At 47.0% G+C, this 26,536-nt stretch overlaps 1 protein-coding gene across 1 annotated transcript; it reads right to left on the bottom strand.

Annotated features, from left to right (window-relative positions):
* On the bottom strand, window positions 1–26,536 carry LOC126424738 (disintegrin and metalloproteinase domain-containing protein 29-like). Its single transcript, XM_050087456.1, has 2 exons — window positions 26,429–26,536; window positions 1–441 (listed from the first exon to the last, which is right to left on the bottom strand). The coding sequence occupies exons 1-2, from the start codon at window positions 26,534–26,536 to the stop codon at window positions 1–3; spliced, it is 549 nt and encodes a 182-aa protein (XP_049943413.1).

Here is a 26,536-nt window from a genome sequence, read left to right on the forward strand (position 1 = left end):
TTAATCATTTTGTTTCTCTGGAGCATTCGACGTCAAAGCAGCCCCACACTCAGGGAGTGGGCGTAGAAAGGAGCGAGTCCTGCAGCGCTGCTCTGGACGCCCTGCCACTGGGGGCGGCTGTGAAGTGTGAGGTGTGAGCGCGTGCACCTGCAGCTGTGAAGTGTGAGGTATGAGCACGTGCACCTGCGGCTGTGAAGTGTGAGGTGTGAGCGCGTGCACCTGCGGCTGTGAAGTGTGAGGTGTGAGCGCGTGCACCTGTGGCTGTGAAGTGTGAGGTGTGAGCGCGTGCACCTGCGGCTGTGAAGTGTGAGGTGTGAGCGCATGCACCTGCGGCTGTGAAGTGTGAGGTGTGAGCGCGTGCACCTGCGGCTGTGAAGTGTGAGGTGTGAGCACATGCACCTGCGGCTGTGAAGTGTGAGGTGTGAGCGCGTGCACCTGCGGCTGTGAAGTGTGAGCACGTGCACCTGCGGCTGTGAAGTGTGAGGTGTGAGCGCGTGCACCTGCGGCTGTGAAGTGTGAGGTGTGAGTGCGTGCACCTGTGGCTGTGAAGTGTGATGAGGTGTGAGCGCGTGCACCTGCGGCGACTGCGTGTGCAGAGAGCCCCGCAATGTTGTGGGGCAGCGCCGGCCAGCACCAGGGGCGGGGGGGGGGGGGGGGGGGGGGGGGGAGGGCCCGCCGAGCTCAGCGTGCGCTGGTGCGCGCGCTGCTCGCGCTCACTCGAAACGTCGTGTTTCTGTCTCAGAAACTGAACGCGGTCCCCGACTGTAGCGTATTCTTCCGTACTGGAAGGTATGCAAAATTATCGTGAATGCGTGCGATGCCCAGGTCTGACCCGACGTTTCCCCCAGCGAATTTTCGAACACTGCTATCAGATTTTGCGTCTTTTCTAATAAAACTCTCACCTCGATCGCAAGTATTTGCTGTCGCTCTTAAATCCACTCGCGCTTTGGCATTAACCTATTTTAAAACGAACTACTTGAAAAGAAAAAGTACGCATTTAGAAACTGTGGTGTCACCGCCAGACACCACACTTGCTAGGTGGTAGCCTTTAAATCGAAAAATATAAGAGTTATAAACAAATCCGATGCTAATCTTATAAAATATTAGATGGGACGCACTGGGGGTATTTTTACTCAGTATGTAGTGTCTCGCACCACTAGAGATGGGACAGGACGACAGGAACGGCTAAAACCAAAGTCTGGAGGTTGAGATGAGCTCCAAAAACAGAACCGTAGCCTGGCTGTCAGTGTTTGAGGTCGCGCCGCCGTTGGACTGCTTCGTCGCAGCCTCACCGACGAGGCGGGCCCCCCAGTTTCGTCAGCTTAGCAAGCTGCCTGTAAAAACTTCTACGCACATTTGTGTACATGCACTCGTTTAACGTCTGTTGTGTATGTTACTCCTTTTGAAGAACGAAAGACACCGTATGAAATAGATATTTTTGTACAAAAAACATAAAAAGTAAAACATATATGCAGTATTTAACACGTATATTCTGTGTATACACAGATGCTCTGAAGGAGACGGTGAGCAGTCTGCGACGGTTTGCTGACGACGCTGTGGTATCCGGAAAAGTGTGGCCGCTAAGTGACTGTAGGACACTGCAAGAAACTTGCACGGAATTTCTGTTTAGTTTGGTGAATGTGGAAAAAATGTTGGTAAATGCAGATGAGTAGGAGAAACAATCACAGTATTAGTAGCCTGCTGCTTGACAAAGTCACTCGAGTTACATATCTGGGTGTAGCGTTGCAAAGGGATGTGAAATGGAAGACGCCCGTACGAATGGTAGTAAAGAAGGAGAATGGTGGGCTTCGGCTTATAAAGGAGAGTGCGTACGGACCACTAGTGCGAGCCATCCTCGAGTGCTACTCGAGTGTTTGCGATCCCCACCACGTCGGTTTAAAGCAATTCAGAGGCGCAGCGCTAAGTTTGTTGCCGGTAAGTTCGGTGAAGATGTGTTACGGAGGTGCTTTGTGAACTCAAACGAGAATCCCTAGATGTAAGGCGACGTTCTTTCCGAGGAACATCAGCGATAAAATTTAGAAGAGCGGCATTTGAAGCTGACTACAGAACACTTCTACTGCCGCCAACGTCCACTTCGCGTAAAGACCACGAAGATACGAGAAATTAGGGCTAGTTCCCAGGAATACAGACAGTCGTTTTCCCCTGGCTCTATCTGTGAGCGGAGGAGGAAAGCCAGTGACTGCAAGTGGTACCCTTCGCCACGACCACGGTGGCTTCCGGAGTTTGTATGATGTACACTCCTGGAAATGGAAAAAAGAACACATTGACACCGGTGTGTCAGACCCACCATACTTGCTCCGGACACTGCGAGAGGGCTGTACAAGCAATGATCACACGCACGGCACAGCGGACACACCAGGAACCGCGATGTTGGCCGTCGAATGGCGCTAGCTGCGCAGCATTTGTGCACCGCCGCCGTCAGTGTCAGCCAGTTTGCCGTGGCATACGGAGCTCCATCGCAGTCTTTAACACTGGTAGCATGCCGCGACAGCGTGGACGTGAACCGTATGTGCAGTTGACGGACTTTGAGCGAGGGCGTATAGTGGGCATGCGGGAGGCCGGGTGGACGTACCGCCGAATTGCTCAACACGTGGGGTGTGAGGTCTCCACAGTACATCGATGTTGTCGCCAGTGGTCGGCGGAAGGTGCACGTGCCCGTCGACCTGGGACCGGACCGCAGCGACGCACGGATGCACGCCAAGACCGTATGATCCTACGCAGTGCCGTAGGGGACCGCACCGCCACTTCCCAGCAAATTAGGGACGCTGTTGCTCCTGGGGTATCGGCGAGGACCATTCGCAACCGTCTCCATGAAGCTGGGCTACGGTCCCGCACACCGTTAGGCCGTCTTCCGCTCACGCCCCAACATCGTGCAGCCCGCCTCCAGTGGTGTCGCGACAGGCGTGAATGGAGGGACGAATGGAGACGTGTCGTCTTCAGCGATGAGAGTCGCTTCTGCCTTGGTGCCAATGATGGTCGTATGCGTGTTTGGCGCCGTGCAGGTGAGCGCCACAATCAGGACTGCATACGACCGAGGCACAGAGGGCCAACACCCGGCATCATGGTGTGGGGAGCGATCTCCTACACTGGCCGTACACCACTGGTGATCGTCGAGGGGACACTGAATAGTGCACGGTACATCCAAACCGTCATCGAACCCATCGTTCTACCATTCCTAGACTGGCAGGGAACTTGCTGTTCCAACAGGACAATGCACGTCCGCATGTATCCCGTGCCACCCAACGTGCTCTAGAAGGTGTAAGTCAACTACCCTGGCCAGCAAGATCTCCGGATCTGTCCCCCATTGAGCATGTTTGGGACTGTATGAAGCGTCGTCTCACGCGGTCTGCACGTCCAGCACGAACGCTGGTCCAACTGAGGCGCCAGGTGGAAATGGCGTGGCAAGCTGTTCCACAGGACTACATCCAGCATCTCTACGATCGTCTCCATGGGAGAATAGCAGCCTGCATTGCTGCGAAAGGTGGATATACACTGTACTAGTGCCGACATTGTGCATGCTCTGTTGCCTGTGTCTATGTGCCTGTGGTTCTGTCAGTGTGATCATGTGATGTATCTGACCCCAGGAATGTGTCAATAAAGTTTCCCCTTCCTGGGACAATGAATTCACGGTGTTCTTATTTCAATTTCCAGGAGTGTAGATAAAAAGGGCTATAAACGAAACCGAGGCGAAGTGTTACTTGGGAAACACTAGGGGAAGAAGCGATAACGGAAATAAAAGAAAGGTTCGAGAGCGCGATTGAAATTCAACGTGAATGGATATCAGTGACAAGATTCGCTCGTGGCATTGCTATCGTCAGTGAAAGTGGAGAAGATTTACAGGACCTGTTCACCGGAATGCACAGTCTAATGAGCACAGAATATGGATTGTGAGAGTAAAGACGAAAGTAATGAGGAGTAGCAGAAATGACAATAGTTCTCAATCGTATCTGTCAAAATTACAGCAGTAAAAGACCTGACCTGACATTTACCAACAATAACAATCACGATTAAAATAAATGATTAATAAAAGTAGGCTGCAGTTGAAGATCTTTATGCAGCAATAAGATAATAAAACAGCGACAGGACTACAATACCATCAGAATATAGCCAGAAGGTGGCTTAAAGCTGAAATAGGTCTATTGGTACTGTATATTCTACAGCAATAAAACAATGTCAATTATAACAGCATTCTGCTTCTTTAATACTATTTCACAATGCCACTACAAAAAAAAATCAGAATTGGTTATCAGAACGTAGACAGCGTTCATAAATTCTGCCGCCTTCGCAGCAAGATCACCCGTGACGAACGGAGCAAGGAGGACATAAAAAGCAGACCAGCACTGGAAAGAGGACATTCCTGGCCGAGAGCAGTCTACTGGTATCAAAGATACGCCTTTATTTGAGGAATAAATTTCTGAAAATGTACGTTTTAACAACAGCACTGTACGGTAGCGAAACACGGACTGTAGGGAAAACCGAAAAAGAAGATAATTGAAGAATTTGAGATGTGGTGCTACAGAAGAATTTTGAAAACGAGGTCGACTGATAAGGTGAGGAATGAGGAGGTTCTGCGCGGAATCGGAGAGAAAGGAATATGTGGAAAACACTGACGAGAAGAAGGGACACGACGGTAGGACACATGTTAACACATCACGGGATATTTTCCAGAAGGAACTGTGGAGGATAGAAACTGTAGAGGAGGACAGTAGATTGGGATACGTCCAGCAGATGAGATGTGTAAGTACTGAAGAGGTCGGCGCAGGGGGGAGTCAAAGCAGTGTGAAGACTGATGAGGCTGGGTGGGTGTCGGCCACGCCCCCACTGCCCTAATTAGGGCCGCGACTTATCTGCAGGCGAGGGCCACGGCACGTCGGCCAGAGACGCGGGACCCACGAGCTGTTAATCTGCCGGAGTGGGGCGCGCTGCGACGCCAGCGGCTGCCTTACATAGGCAACCCGCCCCACACCGTGCCACGTGGCGGTGGGCGGTGAGGGCTGCCTCGGTGAAAAGTTTCATTCTGGCACATCTTACAGCTGCATTCATCAGCTTCGTCATGAACTGCCTGTCATTTCGTTAGTAGTCACATTTATTATGATATTTTAGGATTACATAAACTGTTGTTGTTGTGGTCTTTAGTCCTGAGACTGGTTTGATGCAGCTCTCCATGCTACTCTACCCCGTGCAAGCTTCTTCATCTCCCAGTACCTACTGCGGCCTACATCCTTCTGAATCTGTTTAGTGTATTCATCTCTTGATCTCACTCTACGATTTTTACCCTCCACGCTGTCCTCCAGTACCAAATTGGTGATCCCTTGATGCCTCAGAACATATCCTACCAACCGATCGCTTCTTCTAGTCAACTGCTGCCACAAACTCCTCCCCAATTCTCTTCAATACCTCCTCATCAGTTATGTGATCTACCCATCTAATCTTCAGCATTCTTCTGTAGCACCACATTTCGAAAGCTTCTACTCTCTTCTTGTCCAAACTATTTATCGTCCATGTTTCACTTCCATACATGGCTACACTCCATACAAATACTTTCAGAAACGACTTCCTGACATTTAAATCTATACTCGATGTTAACAAATTTCTCTTCTTCAGAAACGCTTTCCTTGCCATTGCCAGTCTACATTTTATATCTACTTCGACCATCATGAGTTATTTTGCTCCCCAAATAGCAAAACTCCTTTACTACTTTAAGTGTCTCATTTCCTAATCTAATTCCTTCAGCATCACCCGACTTAATTCGACTACATTCCATTATCCTCGTTTTGCTTTTGTTGATGTTCATCTTATAGCCTCTTTGCAAGACACTGCCCATTCCGTTCAACTGCTCTTCCAAGTCCCTTGCTGTCTCTGACAGAATTACAATGTCATCGGCGAACCTCAAAGTTTTTATTTCTTCTCCATGGATTTTAATACCTACTCCGAACTTTTCTTTTGTTTCCTTTATTGCTTGCTCAACATACAGATTGAATAACATCGGGAGAGGCTACAACCCTGTCTCACTCCCTTCCCAACCACTGCTTCCCTTTCATACCCCTCGACTCTTATAGCTGCCATCTGCTTTCTGTACAAATTGTAAATAGCCTTTCGCTCCCTGTATTTTACCCCTGATACCTTCAGAATTTGAAAGAGAGTATTCCAATCAAAGCTTTCTGTAAGTCTACAAATGCTAGAATCGTGGGTATAGGCACGAGCCCAGTGCAAACAGTTTTATGCTGTGGCAGACATTCACCTGGGATCCCACAGGAGTTGTGGTGTAATTTAAGGTACCTCGACAGCTGTGTACTACGCCAATACTAGTGCATCCTTTCACGAACCTGAGACTGCGTTTCGTTGAGAGAACACTTAGAAGATGCGAGAGATTTACCCACACTACGTTTGACCGTCCTTTTCTGGAGTATCGGTGTGCAGTATGGGATCCTTACCACACAGGACTGACGTAAGGTATCGCAAAAAGTCCAGAGAATGGCGGCTCATTATGTAACACCGCGAAATGAGGAACATAATTTGCCGGATGTAATAAGCGAGTGCGGGTGAAAATTATTTAAACGGTGGGGTTTTCGTTACGGCGAGATCTTTTCACAAAATTTCAATGACCAGCTTACTTCTCCGGAAGCCGAAATATTTCTTCGGCGCTCACATGCACAGTGAGATATGACCATCGTGATAAGAGAAATCAGAGGTCGCCCAGATAGATTTAGACGTTCATTTATGCCACGTGCTACTCGAGAGTGGAACGGCAGAGAAATAGCCCGAAAGTCATTTTGTGTACTCTTTGCCGTGCACTCAACTCTGAACTGCCGAGCAGTCACGTAGATGTAGGGCTAGATGTAACTGGGCGCCTGGCGTTGTCGCCCAGCTCATTTACGTAGGACGAGAATAGCAGAGGGCCTTCCGCAATGTAACGGGTAACGGCAGCTGAGACTCTGTGTTGCCTGGATGACGTTTCGTAAGCTGCTACGAGCTGTGACCTCAACTGACTGGGCACGTAGCGGAGACGGTCTTCCGCCTCCCCCCGCTCTTCCCGAGTGCCATCTAGCCGACGTATCTGGCGCTATGGACGCTCGCAGAAGGGCCGCACCCCGTCAGCTACTGAGACGCAGTGCAGGAAGTGACGTCTGCTTCCGACCGCGCCTGCCTCCGGCGTTAGCCTTACTGCCGCCTCGTCGATTGCAGAGGAGCGCATCTGCATTTAGAGCGAACCGTCTTCGGCAAACGCGGCAAATCCGATACGACCCCCGAAAGGAGTCGCAATTGCTCGCGAAACTGAAGCCGGCAGCGGCGCCGCCGTGGCAGAAAATGAAACAGGCGACAGGCGGAGATTTTCTCGCGGCAGCCGCGCCTCGCTTTTATTCGGCAAAAGGGTCGTTATCGTATTCTGCGATATCGGTATGCGGCACCCTCCAACTCGTTATTTACTTCTGCTTTATCAGTTGCCTCGAGGATTCCGTATTTATTCAGAGATTTAAAACTTCTGAAAAGTTCATACACGTGTACAGCCTTGCTTCAGTTCAACTGTATAGTAGATTACATCTTGTGGTAGCCTTTCAGCTGCATTGTGTACTTTCATTTCTATACACCAAATATAACACCGATTTTTTTTAATACTATACGTTAACTGTAATCTTACATGACTGTTTATACAGGGACAACCAGCTAAGCTCTTGCCGTCAGATATTTCCGGAATAATTTAAGACGTTGGGAATACTAACCTCAGACTCGCAGTACACTTATTCACTTACGAAATTTGTCATTAACAATCCACCTGAGCTTATGAGTAACAGAAATACAGATTAGTGCAACACTAGAAGGAAAAGTAAGATGCACTACCATTTAATGAATCTAACTCTGGCATAGAAACGGCTGACGTATGGAGCTATAAAACAAAAGTACCGTCAGATTTGAATCGCAAGTAACTACACCAATAATAATGCTTAAAGAATGGCTGAACCCACAACGGGTAGATCGCGTGTGTACAAGTATGTCGCACAGTGTTTTCCCTCTGACGTCATCACACCAACGTAGGGGCATCCACGTAACTGCTGCGAATTATTTTTGTGCAAAGTTATAAATTCGTGTTGTGTGGGAACGGAATCAGTTAGGACGTCGATTCGTGTCTCATTGTGAGAGCTTGCCGATCACTGATAGAACCAAAAGTGAGACAATAAAAATGTTCCTCACAATATAAATGAAAACTGCTATTAAACTGAAAAGTAGAAAGCTGTGAAAGGTGTCATATTATATGAGACGTAAATGTGCTCGGAATTGTAGAAAACGCAAATCAGAGGAAAGCTGGCGTCGAAGGGAATCCAAAAATATTAAAAGGTCCAGTGCCGAGCGAATGCGAGAGCTACCGCAGCGTCGAAAAGACGATGAAAAACCGGCGTAAAGCGACGTCGTACAGCTGGCCCGTCGCGTGCAGGCAGCAGTGAAGATAAAGCAGTGCAGAAAAGGGAAGTAGCGTCGTCAGACAGAGCTGGCAGGCCGGCCGCCAGCGTGCAGCCCGGATGAGGTCCACGTGCGCAGCGGCGCGGACTCACTCCGCCGACGCCGTGTGTGTGCGACCGCTCGTGCTTGAGGAAGGTTAAGGCTCGATACGGCACTGCACTGACAGAAGCGTTCCCGACGATACAGTCTCGGGATTCGTGGTGTTACGCACTGAGGCGGTACGTGAAACGGAACAGTGAAAAATTCCCTACGTTAACACAGTCCAGCGTTGCTTCAGCGCAGGGGTGCGTCAACATAGGGCGCAAACATTTCGAGACATATAGTCCGTCATCGAGAGTACAACATCTAGACTTTTGCGTGAGAGTGCGAGCAAGATCAGTTGTAAAATGTCAGCGAAGCCCACACCGAACTGCTTTCGTTGCCCTCGCTACACTGAGTAACGTGCACGAGATAGAACCCGACAACGCCAATCGGAGACGTGATGGAGCAGTTACGACACTGAAATTTAGCAAAGATATATAATATCTATGGTGCGAAGATTGACAATTCACCCTAAATAAACAAAAGTGTGAGGTCATTCACACGAGCGCTAAATGTAATCCGTTAAACTTCGGTTACACGATAAATCAGTCAAATTTCGAGGCCGTAAATTCAACTAAATATCTAGGAATTACAATTACGAACAACTTAAATTGGAAGGAACACACAGAAAATGTTGTGGGGAAGGCTAACGAAAGACTCTGTTTTATTGGCAGGACACTTAGAAAATGTAACAGACCTACTAAGGAGACTGCCTACACTACGCTTCTTCGTCCTCTTTTAGAATACTGCTGCGTGGTGTGGGATACATACCACGTAGAACTGACGGAGTACATCGAAAAAGTTCAAAGAAGGCAAGCACGTTTTGTATTATCACGAAATAAGGAAGAGAGTATCACTAAAATGATACACGATTTGGAATGGACATCATTAAAAACAAAGGCGTTTTTAGTTGCGACGGAATCTTCTCACGAAATTCCAATCACCAACTTTCTCCTCCGAATGCGAAAATGTTTTGTTGACACCGACCTACATAGGGAGAGACGATCACCATGATAAAATAAGGGAAATCAGAGCTCGTACGTAAAGATATAGGTGTTTGTTATTTCCACGCGCTATACGATATTGGAATAATAGAGAATTGTGAAGGCGGTTCGATGAACCCTCTGCCAGGCACTTAAATGTGATTTGCAGAGTATCCATGTAGACGTAGAACCCGTTAAGCAAATATAACAGAGCCAGAGATCACTCTTAAATAATCGCAATCGATTCGGTCATTATGAATGACATGCCATGGCAAAGTCTCTCCTGAGTTGATTATAAACACCTCAAGCAGACAGCCGAGAGGCAGTTGATGAGTAGGATTGATGGAGTCCCTGTCGTTTTTTCGCATTCGATTTTCTGATTACTGTATTGAAATGGGCCAGTCACACGAGAGCTGCCTGGCGTAATAACAGCAGCTGCGTAACCGTGCATAACCGACACTGGAGCCCAGGACGGAAGCTGCCACTGATGCGTAGTCCGTGGGTCCACAGACAGCGTTCCAGATTGGGGCCCGACCAACTCTGATACATTGTAGGGGTCGGAGGGCCTACCTAGCCGGTAGGGGGGATCACTGTACATGACGGCATCAGACGGCACAGCAGCTGATCCCGCGGGCCGTGTGACAGGGACAGAGAAGCGCCGCGTCGACCAATCCCTTCGCAGCAGTGGATCTGCCACTCAGGAAGCGCCTACGGACCGGCGTGCAGGCAACCCGCCAGACCGCGAGTCGCCGGCCTGCGCTGCCGCCGCCGACGCAGCGACCGCGGGGCAAGCCCCTGTCTGCCGCCGGTGACAGCTGACTCCACTGCAGCCTCAGCGGCCGTCACTGCTATACGAGATGCAACCAGAGCAATAAACTGAGTAATTAGTCGTGTCAAACGACGTTCAGCAGGTCCTCAGACCACATATCCTGGCGAAAGAGCTGGATCTCCCAGCTCGGGAGTGGCCGACTCCCGCAGTAGCACGTAGCGATTTACCGGGAGTCGCGAAGGCTACTGGTGCCCATAACAAGTAGATCGTCGGGTCCTACACATTAATACGAAGCAGTTGTTACGATTGGCTCCTGCATATTAATACGAAGCAGTTGTTACGATTTTATTTCGACGTTTTCACGAAAAATCGACGGCGCGGATCCGAAATGTGAACGGACAATTTTTTGTGTGTCGTATTCTTTTTCAAATGACACGCCCCACATCATAAAATCGATATCGAATGTGAACCACTGCGGGAACGGATGTAAAGAATGGGCCTGCCTCGTCAGAAACTCTGCCTCCGGTGACATTTACTCCAAATAACTTACAGGTTTGCTGCCGGGCGAAGGAGTACTTCGCACCTTATTTCACAGGGCCCAAGTCATCTCAGACCCTGAAAGTTTGGCAGTTGAGCTATCACATCTCGAAGTCACCTTTCATCAGAATGGTTATAGTGAGAGGCAGATCCAACGTGCGCTGCGCCATCAGCCTTCTGTGCAACGGGTGAGTGAAGATAGCAACGAAGTGGCACCCAAGTCTACGGCGTTTTTGCGTTACGAAGGAAGCATCTCCAACAGGATTGGCCGTATTTTGCGGAAATAGGATGTGAAATGTGTTTTTCGACCACCTTCTAAGATTAAGGCCCTGTTGGCGTCCGTAAAAGATGATCTTAGTTTGCGTAAGACTGGGGTCTATTGTATTCCTTGCAGTTGTGTCATGTCATATATTGGTCAGACAATCAGGACTGTGGAAGACCGGTGTATTGAACATAAGCGTCACACACGCTTATACCAGCCGGGCAAATCCGCTATTGCAGAACATTGCCTTGACACCGGTCATCCTATGGAATACAACAACACGGAGATTCTGGCTTACACGTCCAGCTATTGGGATAGTATTATTAAGGAAGCTGTTGAAATCAGAATATCAAGCAACCTTATTAACAGAGGTGGTGGATTTTGTTTAAATTCTGCTTGGAATCCGGCTCTGTCTCTCATCAAAAAACAGAATTAGTGCTACGTCACCTGTTGATCAATAGTAACTATCGATATTTCTGATGTTGGTTATCTTTGGTTGTGTTGACACTTGTTCTGTGTGTGGTGTCTTCCTTGTTTCTCCTCTGTGAACCGAGGTATTAAATTTCCTTACACATTTCTTCTTCCTTGCATTTTTGTCTTGAGAATGGCAGGGTGTGCTCCTGTCGAAATATCGGTGGTGTTCGACGACGTCACCCGGCAGCAAACCCGTAAGTTATTTGAACATTCAATTCGCCGGGAAAATTTAAGGTCTTACTCTACTGTTGTTTCAGGTGGCCACGTTCAAAAGAAATACGCCATCTGACCAAAAGTATCCGGATACGCTCGTGTAATGGGGAGCAGATCAGCAGATGTGACGAGACCTGGGCGCGACATTGCGAAAGAAAGCGGCGAGTACCGAACTCTCATCAGGGGAGCGTCAGCAGCGGGGCGTCTCGGTCGAGAGAGCACAGTGACGTGGAATAGTCGTCAGATTGTTCCATAAAACTTCAGGAATGCAGCCGCATAAATTCTTCTTCTTCTAATATTTCGGCTGAATACCATTCGGCCATCTTCAGAGTGAGCCGAAGTGAATTTGTGAGGTTGCAGGCACGAAATTTGATGAAACAGTCGTCTCTGCGCCGCGAAAATTTGAAGATAGTCGTTAGATGTTCTCAGGAGGTAAGAAGTACACTAACATTTCAACGATTCTAAAACTGCACACGTCGACTGTTACGTCTCTGAAGTGGAAATGTGGAGGAGCAGGCAGAGCTAAACCGAGGCCAGACAGAGTTCGTATACTGACAGACTGGGACAGCCGACCACTGCAGCATTGCAGAGGATGGTGGTAAAAAGAGCGGAAGGACTCAGTCGTGTCTTCCAAACTGTTACCCGCAGTGCAGCCAACACGGCGACTGCTAAAACGCGCGGCGTGCAGTGAGGGAGCGGCTCGTCACAGACCGCACCACAGCCGGCGTGGGTGCGCAGCGACTCCTCCGGTGGTGCAGAGGGCAGCGCCACTACGTCTACTTTGCGTCTTCGGGTCGATTCCACAGTGCCAAGTCTTGTAGGCGATGACATCTCGGTCGGCAAAAGATTCTAGTCCAGGTAGCGATGCGTTCTCACAGCGGACAATTGCAGGTGTAAGCCACCCACTGCCAGCTGCTCCAGTTGCAACATCGAGTGAAAAATTAACTCGACATCCACGCAAAAAGATAGGTCCATTAAGAATAACAGATTGTGCAGGCCGCTGGAGTGATCAGTCACTCTGCAACCTTCGGCAATCGCACGGAAGGCTGTCGGATTAGCGAATGCCTGCAGATCGTAGCCTGCAGTCAAGTACGCAAGAGGTGGTACTACGGTGTGGGAGTATGCTGTGGGTTTAGGATGTCTTTCTCTTATTGCACTTAGGAGTACGCTTAATGCCGAACGACAAGAAGACGTTTTGCAGCACTGTGCGCTGAGCGTAGCGAATGGAAAGCCCGGAGACGCTGATTATTTGTATCGGCGTGACACAGCGCCCCGTAATAAATCGAGCCCGACACGAACTCAGTGGAACGCCTTTAAGGTGCGTTGCAATGTCGACTTGGCTCGAGACCGAAGGTTCCAGCATCACTATCTTCACTGTTTTGAAAATAGTTCAAATGGCTCTGACCACTATGGGACTTAACATCTGAGGTCATCAGTCCCCTAGAACTTAGAACTACTTAAACCTAACTAACGTAAGGACATCACACACATCCGTGCCCGAGGCAGGATTCGAACCTGCGACCGCAGCAGCAGTGCCTAGAACCGCTCCGCCACATCGGCCGGCCACTGTTTTCGGTCCCCAGCAGAGTGCAGGCGGCGCAGCCCACAGTGACGCCGCGACGCCTGAGACGCCTTCCGGCGCTGCACGGGCGACACGCGTGCAGCACCGCCGCCGAGCGCAGCGGGCGACGACGGCGCAACCACCGGAACGAGAACTCGACCGCAAAACGAAGGCCCACTGGCGAGGTGAGTCGGCGGCTTGTTTGCTTGTGATCACTTTTAATACACATTTTCTGTGGAGATACGTACGAGTAAGCGTATAATAGATAACACGCAAATTACTGAAAGTGTTAAAGCCCTGTAGAAAGACTCAAAGTTCGCTGTGGATACAGGAAGAATACACGAAAGCGTACAAAATGTATACGGTATCACCTACTTTTTTAAACATATATTACACATAAATGACGTCATTTACAACTGCAGTAAGTAGGTACTGCAGTATCGCAAGAGGGGTTTTTACGTATTTTATCACATACAGACGATGCTGTAACAGAGGATGGATTATAGCGTGTATTCTTATCATTCGAATAACTTATGTAAAGTGTATGGTGACTAAACTTCTAAAACAAATGTCTCGACATTCTCTGATAAAAGATACAGTCCAAAATCAAATTGTCTGAAATGACGTGCTTTTAAAAAAAGGTATCCTCAATCTCGTGTTTAGATTGTCGAACTTGGGAAGGTAGAAGAAAAGATCTCGGAAGAAAGTTGGTCGGTTCTGAGCGTATTGGTGGTGGTAATCGTAACGCTTTCAAAAACAAAACATCAACATGGGGAATATAGTTCTGCGAAAGTACGGCTGTTCCACTAGTTTTCTGTTGTTGGGAAACTCGGCTTCAGAATAAAGTGGTGCGCAAAACTTAAAGACGAAAGGAACTTGTGCACGATGTATCACTGGCAAGTAAAGCAGTTCGATGAAACTTGCATCGTACACAGATATAACTGCTGCACTATAGCACAGAAGGTAACTGAAGCAAATACTCAACGGCACGGAGACAATAATTCGTTCAAAGAACTCTGTAGGAATCAGCATGGGTTTCGAAAAAGACGGTCGTGTGAAACCCAGCTCGTGCTATTCGTCCACGAGACTCAGAGGGCCATAGACACGGGTTCCCAGGTAGATGCCGTGTTTCTTGACTTCCGCAAGGCGTTCGATACAGTTCCCCACAGTCGTTTAGTGAACAAAGAAAGAGCGTATGGACTATCACACAAATTGTGTGATTGGATTGAAGAGTTCCTAGATAACAGAACGCAGCATGTCATTCTCAATGGAGAGAAGTCTTCCGAAGTAAGAGTGATTTCAGGTGTGCCGCAGGGGAGTGTCGTAGGACCGATGCTATTCACAATATACATAAATGACCTTGTGGATGACATCGGAAGTTCACTGACGCTTTTTGCGGATGATGCTGTGGTATATCGAGAGCTTGTAACAATGGAAAATTGTACTTAAATGTAGGAGGATCTGCAGCGAATTGACGCATGGTGCAGGGAATGGCAATTGAATCTCAATGTAGACAAGTGTAATGTGCTGCGAATACATAGAAAGATAGATCCCTTATCATTTAGCTACAAAATAGCAGGTCAGCAACTGGAAGCAGTTAATTCCATAAATTATCTGGGAGTACGCATTAGGAGTGATTTAAAATGGAATGATCATATAAAGTTGATCTCTGGTAAAGCAGATGCCAGACAGAGATTCATTGGAAGAATCCTAAGGAAATGCAGTCCGAAAACAAAGGAAGTAGGTCACAGTACGCTTGTTCGCCCACTGCTTGAAAACTGCTCAGCAGTGTGGTATCCGTGCCAGATAGGGTTGATAGAAGAGATAGAGAAGATCCAACGGAGAGCAGCGCGCTTCGTTACAGGATCATTTAGTAATCGCGAAAGCGTTACGGAGATGATACATAAACTCCAGTGGAAGACTCTGCAGGAGAGACGCTCAGTAGCTCGGTACGGGCTTTTGTTGAAATTTCGAGAACATACCTTCACCGAGGAGTCAAGCAGTATATTGCTCCCTCCTACGTAATCTCGCGAAGAGACCATGAAAATAAAATCAGATAGATTAGAGCCCACACAGAGGCATACCAACAATATTTCTTTCCACGAACAATACGAGACTGGAATAGAAGGGAGAACCGATAGAGGTACTCAAGGTACCCTCCACCACACACTGTCAGGTGGCTTGAGGATTATGGATGTAGATGTAGATGTAGATACAGAACACGTACTGCACTGAGGAACATTATGGAACACGATCCTTACGGTGGTGCAGGTTTTATGGTGTGTCGAGACACACTGTTGCGTGGGCGAACTGACCCCCTTATCTCTGACACTGTACCTCTCCTCCGTGTGCGTCTTTTCGCGGATGCATTCGGCCGTGACATCATTTTGATGGATGATAATGCGTGCCCGCATCGGAGGTGGAGGGGCTCTCGGAACGAGAAGGTATTCTGCGAATGGCGTGGCGTGCCCCTTCTCCCGGCTTAGATTCCACTGACCTCGTGTGGGATGCGTCGGGGACGCGGCCTCGTGCACCACCCACCACGCAGCAGTGGCCGACCCCTGCCACCAGGACCAGCCTTCTGGCCAGCGTGCGAGCAATGTTCTGCTGTGCGTGGTGTACGCACACCACAGTGAAAGACATGTCGCGCCTTCTGTAGTGTCCACTGGGAATCGAAGTGATATCAGCGTAATTATTGTCTTATTGATTAAAAATGTAGTTTCCGGTGAAACCTGACACTGTCGTGGAGGAGACGGTGATGTTAATGTAATTTATGAAACAAAAATTTTTAATGTAAAAAGCCTTTAGTGCCTAGAAGTTATTTTTACCATAAATTAAAGCACAATGACTAGTTCCTGTTGTTTTCAACAATCATCGTCAGATCTGTAAGCAAATAAGGAAGAGTAGCCTAACAAAATTTTGTACAATAAAGTAGGATTTTGAATATTAAATACAAAATATAAAGATGACTATTTTACACACCATACTGGATCACTTCTTAGTAAGCGAAGCTGGGGGACAGCTTACAATTCTTGTTGCTGTTGTATGTATTGATCTCACTGTAACATCTGCAGTACAATTGCAAGTCATGGACATGTGACGAAACGTTTCACTAATGAAATAGGCCATTTTCCTTCTATATTACCGTCATCTTGCGAGATTATCGTTTACAACCTGGATCACTCACGATGAATTTTGTAACTACATACTGTCATAGTCTTATTGGCCCATTGTACAAATGAATGACTACAGCTACTGATGGTGTTTTTCAATGGTTGTTCACTGCCTTTTTACGATCCGAACGTATGCCGTTAAAAAGCAGTAACACAGTACTTATACGGTACTGTTATGTGGATTTGTTGAAGTGGCTCTGAGCACTATGGGACTTAACTTCTGAGGTCATCAGTCCCCTAGAACTTAGAACTACTTAAACCTAACTAACCTAAGGACATCACACACATCCGTGCTCGAGGCAGGATTCGAACCTGCGACCGTGGCGGTCGCGCGGTTCCGGACTGAAGTGCCTAGAACCGCTCGGCCACCGCTGCCGGCTAAGTGGAATGTCGCATTTTCAGATTTACTATTGGAGTTGCTTCTCCTTACGTAATTTGTTTGGCTATTTTGCATTGTTTTACATCCTACTTGACTGTACAAAATTTTCTTAGGCTACTTTCCCTTCATTTATTTACAGATTTGAAGATGGTTTTAGAAAATAACCGAAACTAGTCATCGTGCTTTAATTGTATACTAAAAATTGCGGTTCAGGTATTGAAACAGTTTTACATTTAAATTATTATTCAATAAATGTAATGTATCGTTGCGTATTTGTTTCTGTCATCTTCTGTACTATACTGTAGCAACTCTTTCCATGTACAGTCCAAGTTAAGGTGAGGTGTGTTACTTGGCAGTGACACATCGTGTGAAATTTACTTTCGTCCACAATTATCGCGCAGCGGTGTATATAACTAGAATACACAGCGCCGAAATGAATTCTATAAGAAGGACGAGAGGCTATTCTAGAACAGGTTAAGGAAATGAAGCAGTAAAGCAAGAACTTGAGGTGCAGGCGGACCAGAACGAAAGAAAGGAAGAAAGCTCAAGTCCCGCTACAACTGGTACGGACAGACACAAACGGTCGACAATAAAAAACTTCCCAAGTCAACTTTATGTTAAAACCCCGTGCGAGACGAAGGAATTTGTGAAGACGGAATGGGCTGGGAAGCCTAGTCCGTACACCGTACAATAAGGGAACTTGTAACTGTGTTTCGGACAGCAGATCTTCCCCCTCGTCTACGCTTGTGGTGTAACGACGCACAGCTTTCAGCTAATCTTCCCTATACCGAACTAACGGCCAGCCTCCGCTATAACCACGGCGACCTGGCTGGGAGCAACGGGTTCGCCGCCGAACTGAGAATCCGTTCACGTCTCCAGATCGCATTTAGTGGCTTCTGTAATCCATCCTGTTTCCTGTACTTTATTGCCAACCGGGAGGGGAAATTATACGTCCGTACCTCATATAATGAAACGAATTTCCGCTCCTTTGTGATTGGCTGCCCGAAGAAAACCACGAAGTGTAGGGACTGATATTTTTATTCCTGCACGATCGAACATTATTTTGTCGATCCGCAGTAGTCTGCGAATGCTGTATTCGACACGGCATCCCGCTACGGAGCACCTTCCGCATCCGTTTCCAGCTTCTCGTCTGCCTCCTTAGTGCTTTGCTTCAGTGCATCTTGTGACACACGAGCAATGTCGACACACCAATTGCAGACAACATTCTTCATCTACACCTACATCACACTGCGCAAGCTGCCTGATGGTGTGTGGCGGATGGTACTTTCGGTACCACTATCTGATCCCTCCAACCCTGTTCCACTCGCGAATAGTGCGTGGGAAGAATGATTGTCGGTAGGCCTCTGTATTGCATCTAATTTCTTGAATTTTCTCCTCCTGATCAATACGAAAGATATGTGTGGGGGGAAGAATATGTTGTCTGACTCCTTCTGAAAAATGCTGTCCCGGAACTTCAATAGTAACTCTCTCCGTGATCCACAACGCCTCTCTTGTAACGTCTGCCAGTGTAGTTTGTTTAGCATCTCTGCAACGCTCAATCGCCAGTTAAACGATCCCGTGACGAAACGCGCCGCTCTTTGTTGGATCTTCTCTATATCTCTTCTATCAGTCTTACCTCATAATGATCACCGATAGATGACATTACTCACGAATCGGACGAACAAGCGCCTTATAAGCCACTTATTTCGTGGATGAGCTAAATTTCCTTAGGATTTTTCTGATGAATCTGAGTCTGCTGTCTGCTTTTCCCACTAACTGTTTTATACGACCATTTCAATTAAGGTCACTCTGGATAGTTACGCCTAGATATTTTACTCAGACGCTGTCTCCAGCTGTTTGTCATCAGTAGTGGATTTCTTTTCTTATGTATGCGCAATATGTTACATTTATTTACGTTCAGAGTCAACTGCCAGTCTTTACCATTCATAAATTCTCTGCAGGTCGTTGTGCAAATTCTTACTATCTTCTGGCGTTGCTAATTTGGTGTACACAACTGCATCATCTTCAAATAACCTTAAAGAGCATCCGAAGCTTTCTACTAGATCATTTACATACATTGTAAACAGCAACTGTCCTATCCACTTCCCTGTGGTTCTCCGGATATTACCTTTACATCTGTCGATTTTTTTTCGTTAAGAGCGACGTGTTGAGTTCTATCTGCAAGAAAATCTTGAATCCCATCGCAGATCCGCTCCGATATTCTATAAGCTTTCGTAAGCTCGAACGACAATGCATGGCGGTGCGAAATGCCCTGCTGAAGTCAAGAAACACGGCACCAGCCTGATCGCCGCTGTCCACTGCGCTGTGGACCTCGTCGAGGAACGGAGCGAGCTGTGTTTCGCAGGGTCTCTGTTTGCGGAATCCATACTGATTTAATAGAGGAGATGTTCATTTTCCAAAAGCGTCATAGTTCTTGAGCATAAAACATGTTCCATAATTCTACAACAAGTTGACGTCAACATATAGGTCAATAATTGTGAGGCTCTGTCTTACGACCTCTCTTAAAAACGGGAATGACTTGCGCATTATTCCAGTCGTTAGGTACCTTTCGTTGCTCAAGCGATCTACTATAAATTTCTGTTAGAATGAGAGCAAGTTCTTCCGCATAATCTTTATAGAATGTTACAGGTATCTCATCTGGTCCTCACGCCTTTTCGCTACTAAGCGACTGTAGCTGCTTTTCAATTCTGCGATCGGTTATCTCAGTATCTGGCGTTTCTACGTTCGTACGACGATTGAAAGGACGGACAGTTATAGGATCTTCCGCTGTGAAACACCTCCAGAAGATCGAATTCAGCATTTTCGGCCTTCTCTCTCGTATCTTCTATTTCGGTGCCGGTGTTGTCACTGAGACAGTTAATAGATGATTTTGACTCACTTACTGATTTTACATACGACCAAAAGCTCTTAGGGTTTTTAATCAGGTCAGCTGGCAACGCCTTACTTCCAAAATCATCGAACGCTTCTCTCATTGCTCTCCTTACGCTCATTTTCGCTTCGTTCAGCTTTTGTTTGTCAGCAAGGTTTTCACTTCTTTTGAATCTAAAATAAAATGCTCTTTGCTTACATAGCGCTTTTCTAAGACGGCTATTAAACCGTGGTGGACCTTTCCCATCCCTTAAAACCTCATTCGGAACGTACTTGTCTAGGGCATATTGAACGATGCCTTTCAATGTTTTCCATTTGTTCTTCATATCTTCGTCTTCATCACCGAATATTTGATGCTGACTGCTGAGGTATTCTGAAATGTGTATTCTATCACCCTTGCTGAGCAAATATATCTTCCTACCTACCTTAACGTATCTTGTAGGACCCGTCGTCATTCTTCTTCGGTTTCGAAGCATTTGCCGACATTCGATCGTATGTGTACGTAGGTGACCCTCTACTACCAGACGTGTATCCCATCATTCCGCCTGTCGCTACTACTGACAACCGACAACAATTTGCTTTCATGTTGCGTGGGTTAACTGCAGTATTTCGCAGCTGGCTGAAAGCTGTAAGAAGGCTGTTTATGTTTCTATGTTGGTAACGCCACGTAGCGCTCGGTATGAAAATCGCTGACTGCGCTGTGTGCAGTCTGTGGCTAGTTTGACTCATTGTTGGAATGACTTTACAGAAGCTCTCCTGCGAGAGCTTCTGTAACGTTTGGAAGGAAGGAGACGAGATACTGGCAGAAGTAAAGCTGTGAGGACCGGGTGTGAGTCGTGCTTGGGTAGCTCAGTTGGTAGAGCACTTGCCCGCAAAGGCAAAGGTCCCAAGTTCGATTCCTTGTGTCTTGATATTCTGTTCTTTACGCTAAGGACAACTGTATTCCCCTCGTCCGGCTTCATTGTGATTACGTTGTGTCTGTGTAGTTTCTCTCTTTGGTTGGAGTAGGATTGGCTCGAGTGTTGAGTGCCGATGACCAGCAAAAACGCGTCTGGGGACGCCTCGGATGGCGGTGGGGCACCAACCTGAGTGCCGCCCGTCCTACGGCGCCGCTTCACTCCACAGCAGGAGGACCCCTTTGGGTGTCATCCGTGCCACCCTCACAGCACAGCGGTACGTCGACGGTTTTCTCCCCCCAGTTTTGTTGCCACTCGTGGCGAGCCATCCCGGGCTTTCACTTGGGCCAGATAATGCCCGCCCGCACACGGCGAGAGTTTCTACTGCTTGTCTTCGTGTCTTCGTGCTTAGCCAACCCTACCTCGGCAAGCAGGTACTCCGAATCTCTCCCCAATTGAGAATCTTTAGAGCATTGTGGACAGAGCGCTCCATCCAGCTCGGGGTTTTGACGATCTAACGCTTCAGTCGGACAGAATTTGGTACTACATCCCTCTGGAATACATTCGACAGGTCTATCAATCGATACCAGACAGAATAAATGCTCGCATAAGGGCCAGAGATTGACCAATGCGTTATTGACTTTCTCAATTTGGGAGCATCCACTGTTTCTGAAATTGTAATCATTTGTTTGTTGTATAGATACACGGTGATAGGCCCCCGGATACGGTAAAGTTAGAATTTATTAAAAAATGAACAGTGATAACGACATAATCAATGATCGACTACAAGTATCGACAGAGATATTACTTGTGAATGCGCAGGAAAGCGCAGACAAATGACCGTGTAACATGATTCACTTTTTGTACACGATTTTGTTTCACTCTCTCGTATGTACAAGTTTTGTTACGCTCCACTGTTCGAAGGATGACGGGCTACGAGTCTTTTGCATCATTTGTGTTTCTGAATAAGAGAAGACTTAATAATACTATTAAGTATTTTATTAAAGTGAAAGAGAACCAAGTTAAGAATAATTCCTTCGTATTTTATATCATCTTGAGAGGCACTGGTGCTCCCTGGAATCCGCTGCATGCATCTACGATTGAAGTTGAGGAAAACAAGTCCACGGCCATATTTTCGTAAAATTAACAGAATGAGAAGCTCTCAGAAGACGAGAAATGTAATTAAAATATATATAGTGATGGACATAGAAAAAGAAACGACGCAGGGTAAAGTCAATGAATAATAACACAATTTCGTACACGCAGAACATTTCATAATCAATTGGACTAATATTCTCTTTTCATTGCAAGCGAAAGACAATTACCAATACATTTCCTTCATTATTTCCGTTAATTTTTTAATTATTTTTCATTATAACACATTGCGTGTAAACGTTCTTCGCATCTACCTATTTCCATCCCATTCGGAATGTTGGTCCGTAAAGGTGTGTATCAAAGATTTTGGAGACAATGAGGGAAGCCCTCAGACTCTTCGCAGATGATGGTATTATTTACCGTCTAGTAAAGAGTCACGAGATCAGAAGCTGTTGCAAAACGATTTAGACAAGATATCTGTATCGCGCCAAAGTGGCAGTCGGCATTTGACACCGTCCCGCGTTGCCGTTTAATGAAGAAAATACGAGCTTACGGAGTATCGGAGCAGACCTGCGATTGGATTCAAGACTTTCTTGCAGATAGAACTCTACATGTCGCTCTTAAAGCAACTATATCGACAGATGTAAAGATATTGTCCGGACAACCACAGGGAAGTGTGATATGATCGTTGATGTTTATAATATATATAAATGATCTAGTGGAAAGCGTCGGATGCTCTTTAAGGCTACACCAAAGTAGCAACACCAGAAGATAGTAAGAATTTGCAGAACGACCTGCAGAGAATTTATGCATGGTGCAGACTCTGGCAGTTGACTCTGAACGTAAATAATTGTGACACATTGAGCATACATAGAAAAAGAAATCCACTACTGTACTACACTATTGATGACAAACAGCTGGAGACAGCGTCTGCCGTAAAACATCAGACGTAACTATCCACAGCGACCTTAAGTGGAATGATCGTATAAAACAGATAGTGGGAAAAGCACACAGCAGACTCAAATTCATCAGAAAAATCCTAAGGAAATTTAACTCATTCACGAAATAAGTTCGCCCGATTCGTGAGTATTGTTCATGTATTTGGGATCCTTATCGGGTAAGACTGATAGAAGAGATAGAGAAGATCCAACGAAGAGCGGTGCATTTCGTCACGGGATCGTTTAGCTGGCGAGAGAGCGTTACGGAGATGCTAAACAAACTCCACTGGCATACGATACAACAGAGGCGTTGAACATCACCCAGAGATTTGCTATTGAAATTTCGGGACAGCACTTTTCAGAAGGAGTCGGACAACATATTATTTCCCCCACATACATCTCGTGTGTTGACCACGAGGGGAAAATTCCAGAAATTAGAGCCAATACAGAGACTTACCTACAATCATTCTTCCCACGCACTATTCGCGAGTGGAACAGGGTTGGAGGATTCACTTACGGAGGCACTTGGTGGCTTGCGGAGTACGATGTAGATGTAGATGTGGAACATTACGCGGCACAAAGGTCTTTCAGTGTAAATAAAACTTGGTTAATATGATACTGATAGATCTATAAATAATTCATCACTAAAATCTTAGTAAATCTGGAACTTAACTGTTATTTCACTGAGGTTGCAAAAGTCATGGGATAGCGATTGCACGTCTACATATGGCGGCAGTATTGCGTACGCAAGTAGTAACAGTACAGTGCATTGGCAGAGACGTCATTTGTACTGAGGTCACCCATATGAAAAGGTTTCCGACACGATTATGGCCTCAAGATGGTCATTAACAGACTTTGAGCACGGAATGGTAGTTGCAGCTAGACGCATGGGACATTCCATTTCGGAAATCGTTAGGAAATGCAATGTTCCGAGATTTGCAGTGTCAATAATATGCCGAGAGCACCAAATCTCAGGTAGTACCTCTCACCACGGACAACACAGTGGCCGATGACAGCGGCCTTTGATTACAGTTGACAGTGCTACACACGAGCAACACTGCTCGAAATAATCGTAGAAATCGATGTAGGACTTACGAGGAACATATCCATTGGCGCAGTGCGGCGAAATTTGGCTATGGCAGCAGACGACGTTCGCGATTACCTTTGCTTACGGCGCGACATCGCCTGCTGCGCCTCTTCCGGGCCCGTGACCATTTCGGTTGGACCGCAGACGACAGGAAATCCACGTCTCGGTCAGACTGGTTTCAGTTGGTAAGAGCTGGTGGTAGGGTTCGAGTGTGGCGCAGACCCCACGGACCCAAGCTGTTAACAGGGCAGGCACTGTGCGAGCTGGTGGTGGCTCCACGGTGGTGTGGGCCAACTGGACCGATCACTGGGAGAGCATTTGCAATCATTCGTGGACATCATGTTCCCAAACAACGGTGGAATTTTTATGTGTGACAAAGCGCTGTCTCACCGTACCACAGTTGTTCGTGACTGGTTTCAGGAAAATTATGCACAATTCGAGAGAATGATTTGACCACACAGACAGCCCGACGTAAATCCCATAGAACATTTATGGGACATAATCGCCAAGTCAGTTCGTGCACAAAATCCTGCTTCGGCCACACTTTCGCAATCACGGACGACTTTAGACGCAGCAGTGCTCAGTATTTCTGCAGGAGACTTCCAGCGACTCGTCGAGTCCAGACCACGTCGAGCTGCTGCGCTACGCCGGTCCGGCTCGATATGAGGGGCGCGCCACAGCTTTTTCCTAGTGTGCAGCTCAGATGTGACATCACACCAAAAGTGAAGTAGAGACACCGACAGGAAGTGTGTCCGGTTCACCTACAGTCCGTGACTCACTACCACACAATGCTGTGCTCCAAACGGACATTCTCATAAATTTCCTCCCCAAATTAAAGCCTATATTTGGTATTAATAGACGTCTCTTGGCCAGAAATGCCCTTTTTGGCTGTGCTAGTCTGCTTTTGATGTCCTCGTTGCTCCGTCCGTCACCGGTTATTTTGCTGCCTAGGTAGCAGAATTCCTTAACTTTATCTGCTTCGTAACCACCAATCCTTCTCGTTGTTCTCATTTCTGCTACTTCTCATTACTTTCGTCTTTCTTCGATTTAGTCTCGATCCGTATTCTGTACTCATCAGATCGTTCATTCTATTCAGCAGATCGTGTAATTCTTCTTCACTTTCGCTCAGGATAGCAATGTCATCAGCGAATCGTATCATTGATATCCTTTCACCTCGAATTGTAATTCCACTCCTCAACCTTATCTTCCATCATTGTTTCTTTGATGAACAGATTGAACAGTAAGGATAAAAGACTACATCCCTGCCTTACAAGCTTTTTCATCCGTGCGCTTCGTTCTTGGTCGTTCACTCTTATTATTGCGTCTCAGTTCTTGTACATATTGTTTATTATCAATCTTTCCTTATAGCTTACCCTTACTGTTCTCAAAATTTCGAACATCTTGCACCATTGTCGAAAGCTTTTTCCAGGTCGACAAATCCTACGTACGCGTCTTTAATCTTGCTTCCATTACCAGCCGCAACGTCGCAACTACCTCTCTGGTGCCTTTATCTTTCCTAAAGCCAAACTGATTGCCGTGTAACACATCCTCAATTTTCTTTCCCATTCTTCTGTATATTACTCTTGTCAGCAACTTGGATGCATGGGCTGTTAAGCTGATTATGCGATGACTCTCGCACTTACCAGCTCTTTCAGTTCAAAAATGGTTCTAATGGCTCTGAGCACTATGCGACTTAACTTCTGAGGTCAGCAGTCGCCTAGAACTTAGAACTAATTAAACCTAACTAACCTAAGGACATGACACACACCCATGCCCGAGGCAGGATTCGAACCTGCGACCGTAGCGGTCGCTCGGCTCCAGACTGTAGCGCCTAGAACCGCACGGCCACTCTGGCCGGCCGCTCTTGCAGTCTTCGGAACTGTGTAGATGACATTTTTCCGAAAGTCACACGGTACATCGCTACTCTCATATATTCTAGACACCTACGTCCAACGTGAATAGTCGTTTTGTAGTCTCTTTCCCCAATGATTTTAGAAATTCTGACGGAACATAATCTATGCCTTCTGTCTTATTTGATATTAATTCTAGCAAAGCTCCCTTAAATTCTGGTTCTAATACCGGATCCCCCATCTCTTCTAAACCGACTCCTGACTCTCCTTCTGTCACATCAGACTAGCCTTCCGCTGACAGAATCCGCCGCCATAGGACTCAGACTGTAGGTTGTAGCACGGCGGTGGGTAACGCGACTGTGAGCCGTGCTGTAGTCGAAGAGGTCGTCCACACGTGGACCGGCCCCTCCTTCAGCGCGACCGTGCAGGTCCACACATCTGCGACAGTCGATCATCATCCTCCGTACAGGCTCGATTTTGATCTGTTTCCGATACTCGGTTAGCGATGGAGCCTCGCAGCCAGACGTGAGACGGTGGCTCCGGCGAAAAGGTCTCACATTCTACAGTGACTGCGTCAACACACTGTTCCTCGTTGGGAAAATGTATTCGTCGCCAGGGTGATTATGTTGAAAAATAAAAATGTAGACATTTAGAATAAAGAGGTAGAATGTCAATAAAGTTTGTTTTATTTAGAAAGCCTTAAGAGTTTCGACACGAAAACTTTGGTGGCATTACTTTTGCGTACACCCTCGTGGGCGCCTACCTGCTTCTCGCGGCACATCAGCACGATGACGGCCAGGTTGCAGAAGAAGCCGAGGAAGCCGATGACGAGCAGGCAGGCGGCGGCCGCCACGTACGCCTCGGGAGCCAT

This window comes from Schistocerca serialis, chromosome 10 (assembly GCF_023864345.2).
Source record: "Schistocerca serialis cubense isolate TAMUIC-IGC-003099 chromosome 10, iqSchSeri2.2, whole genome shotgun sequence".
NCBI classification, from domain to species: domain Eukaryota; kingdom Metazoa; phylum Arthropoda; class Insecta; order Orthoptera; family Acrididae; genus Schistocerca; species Schistocerca serialis.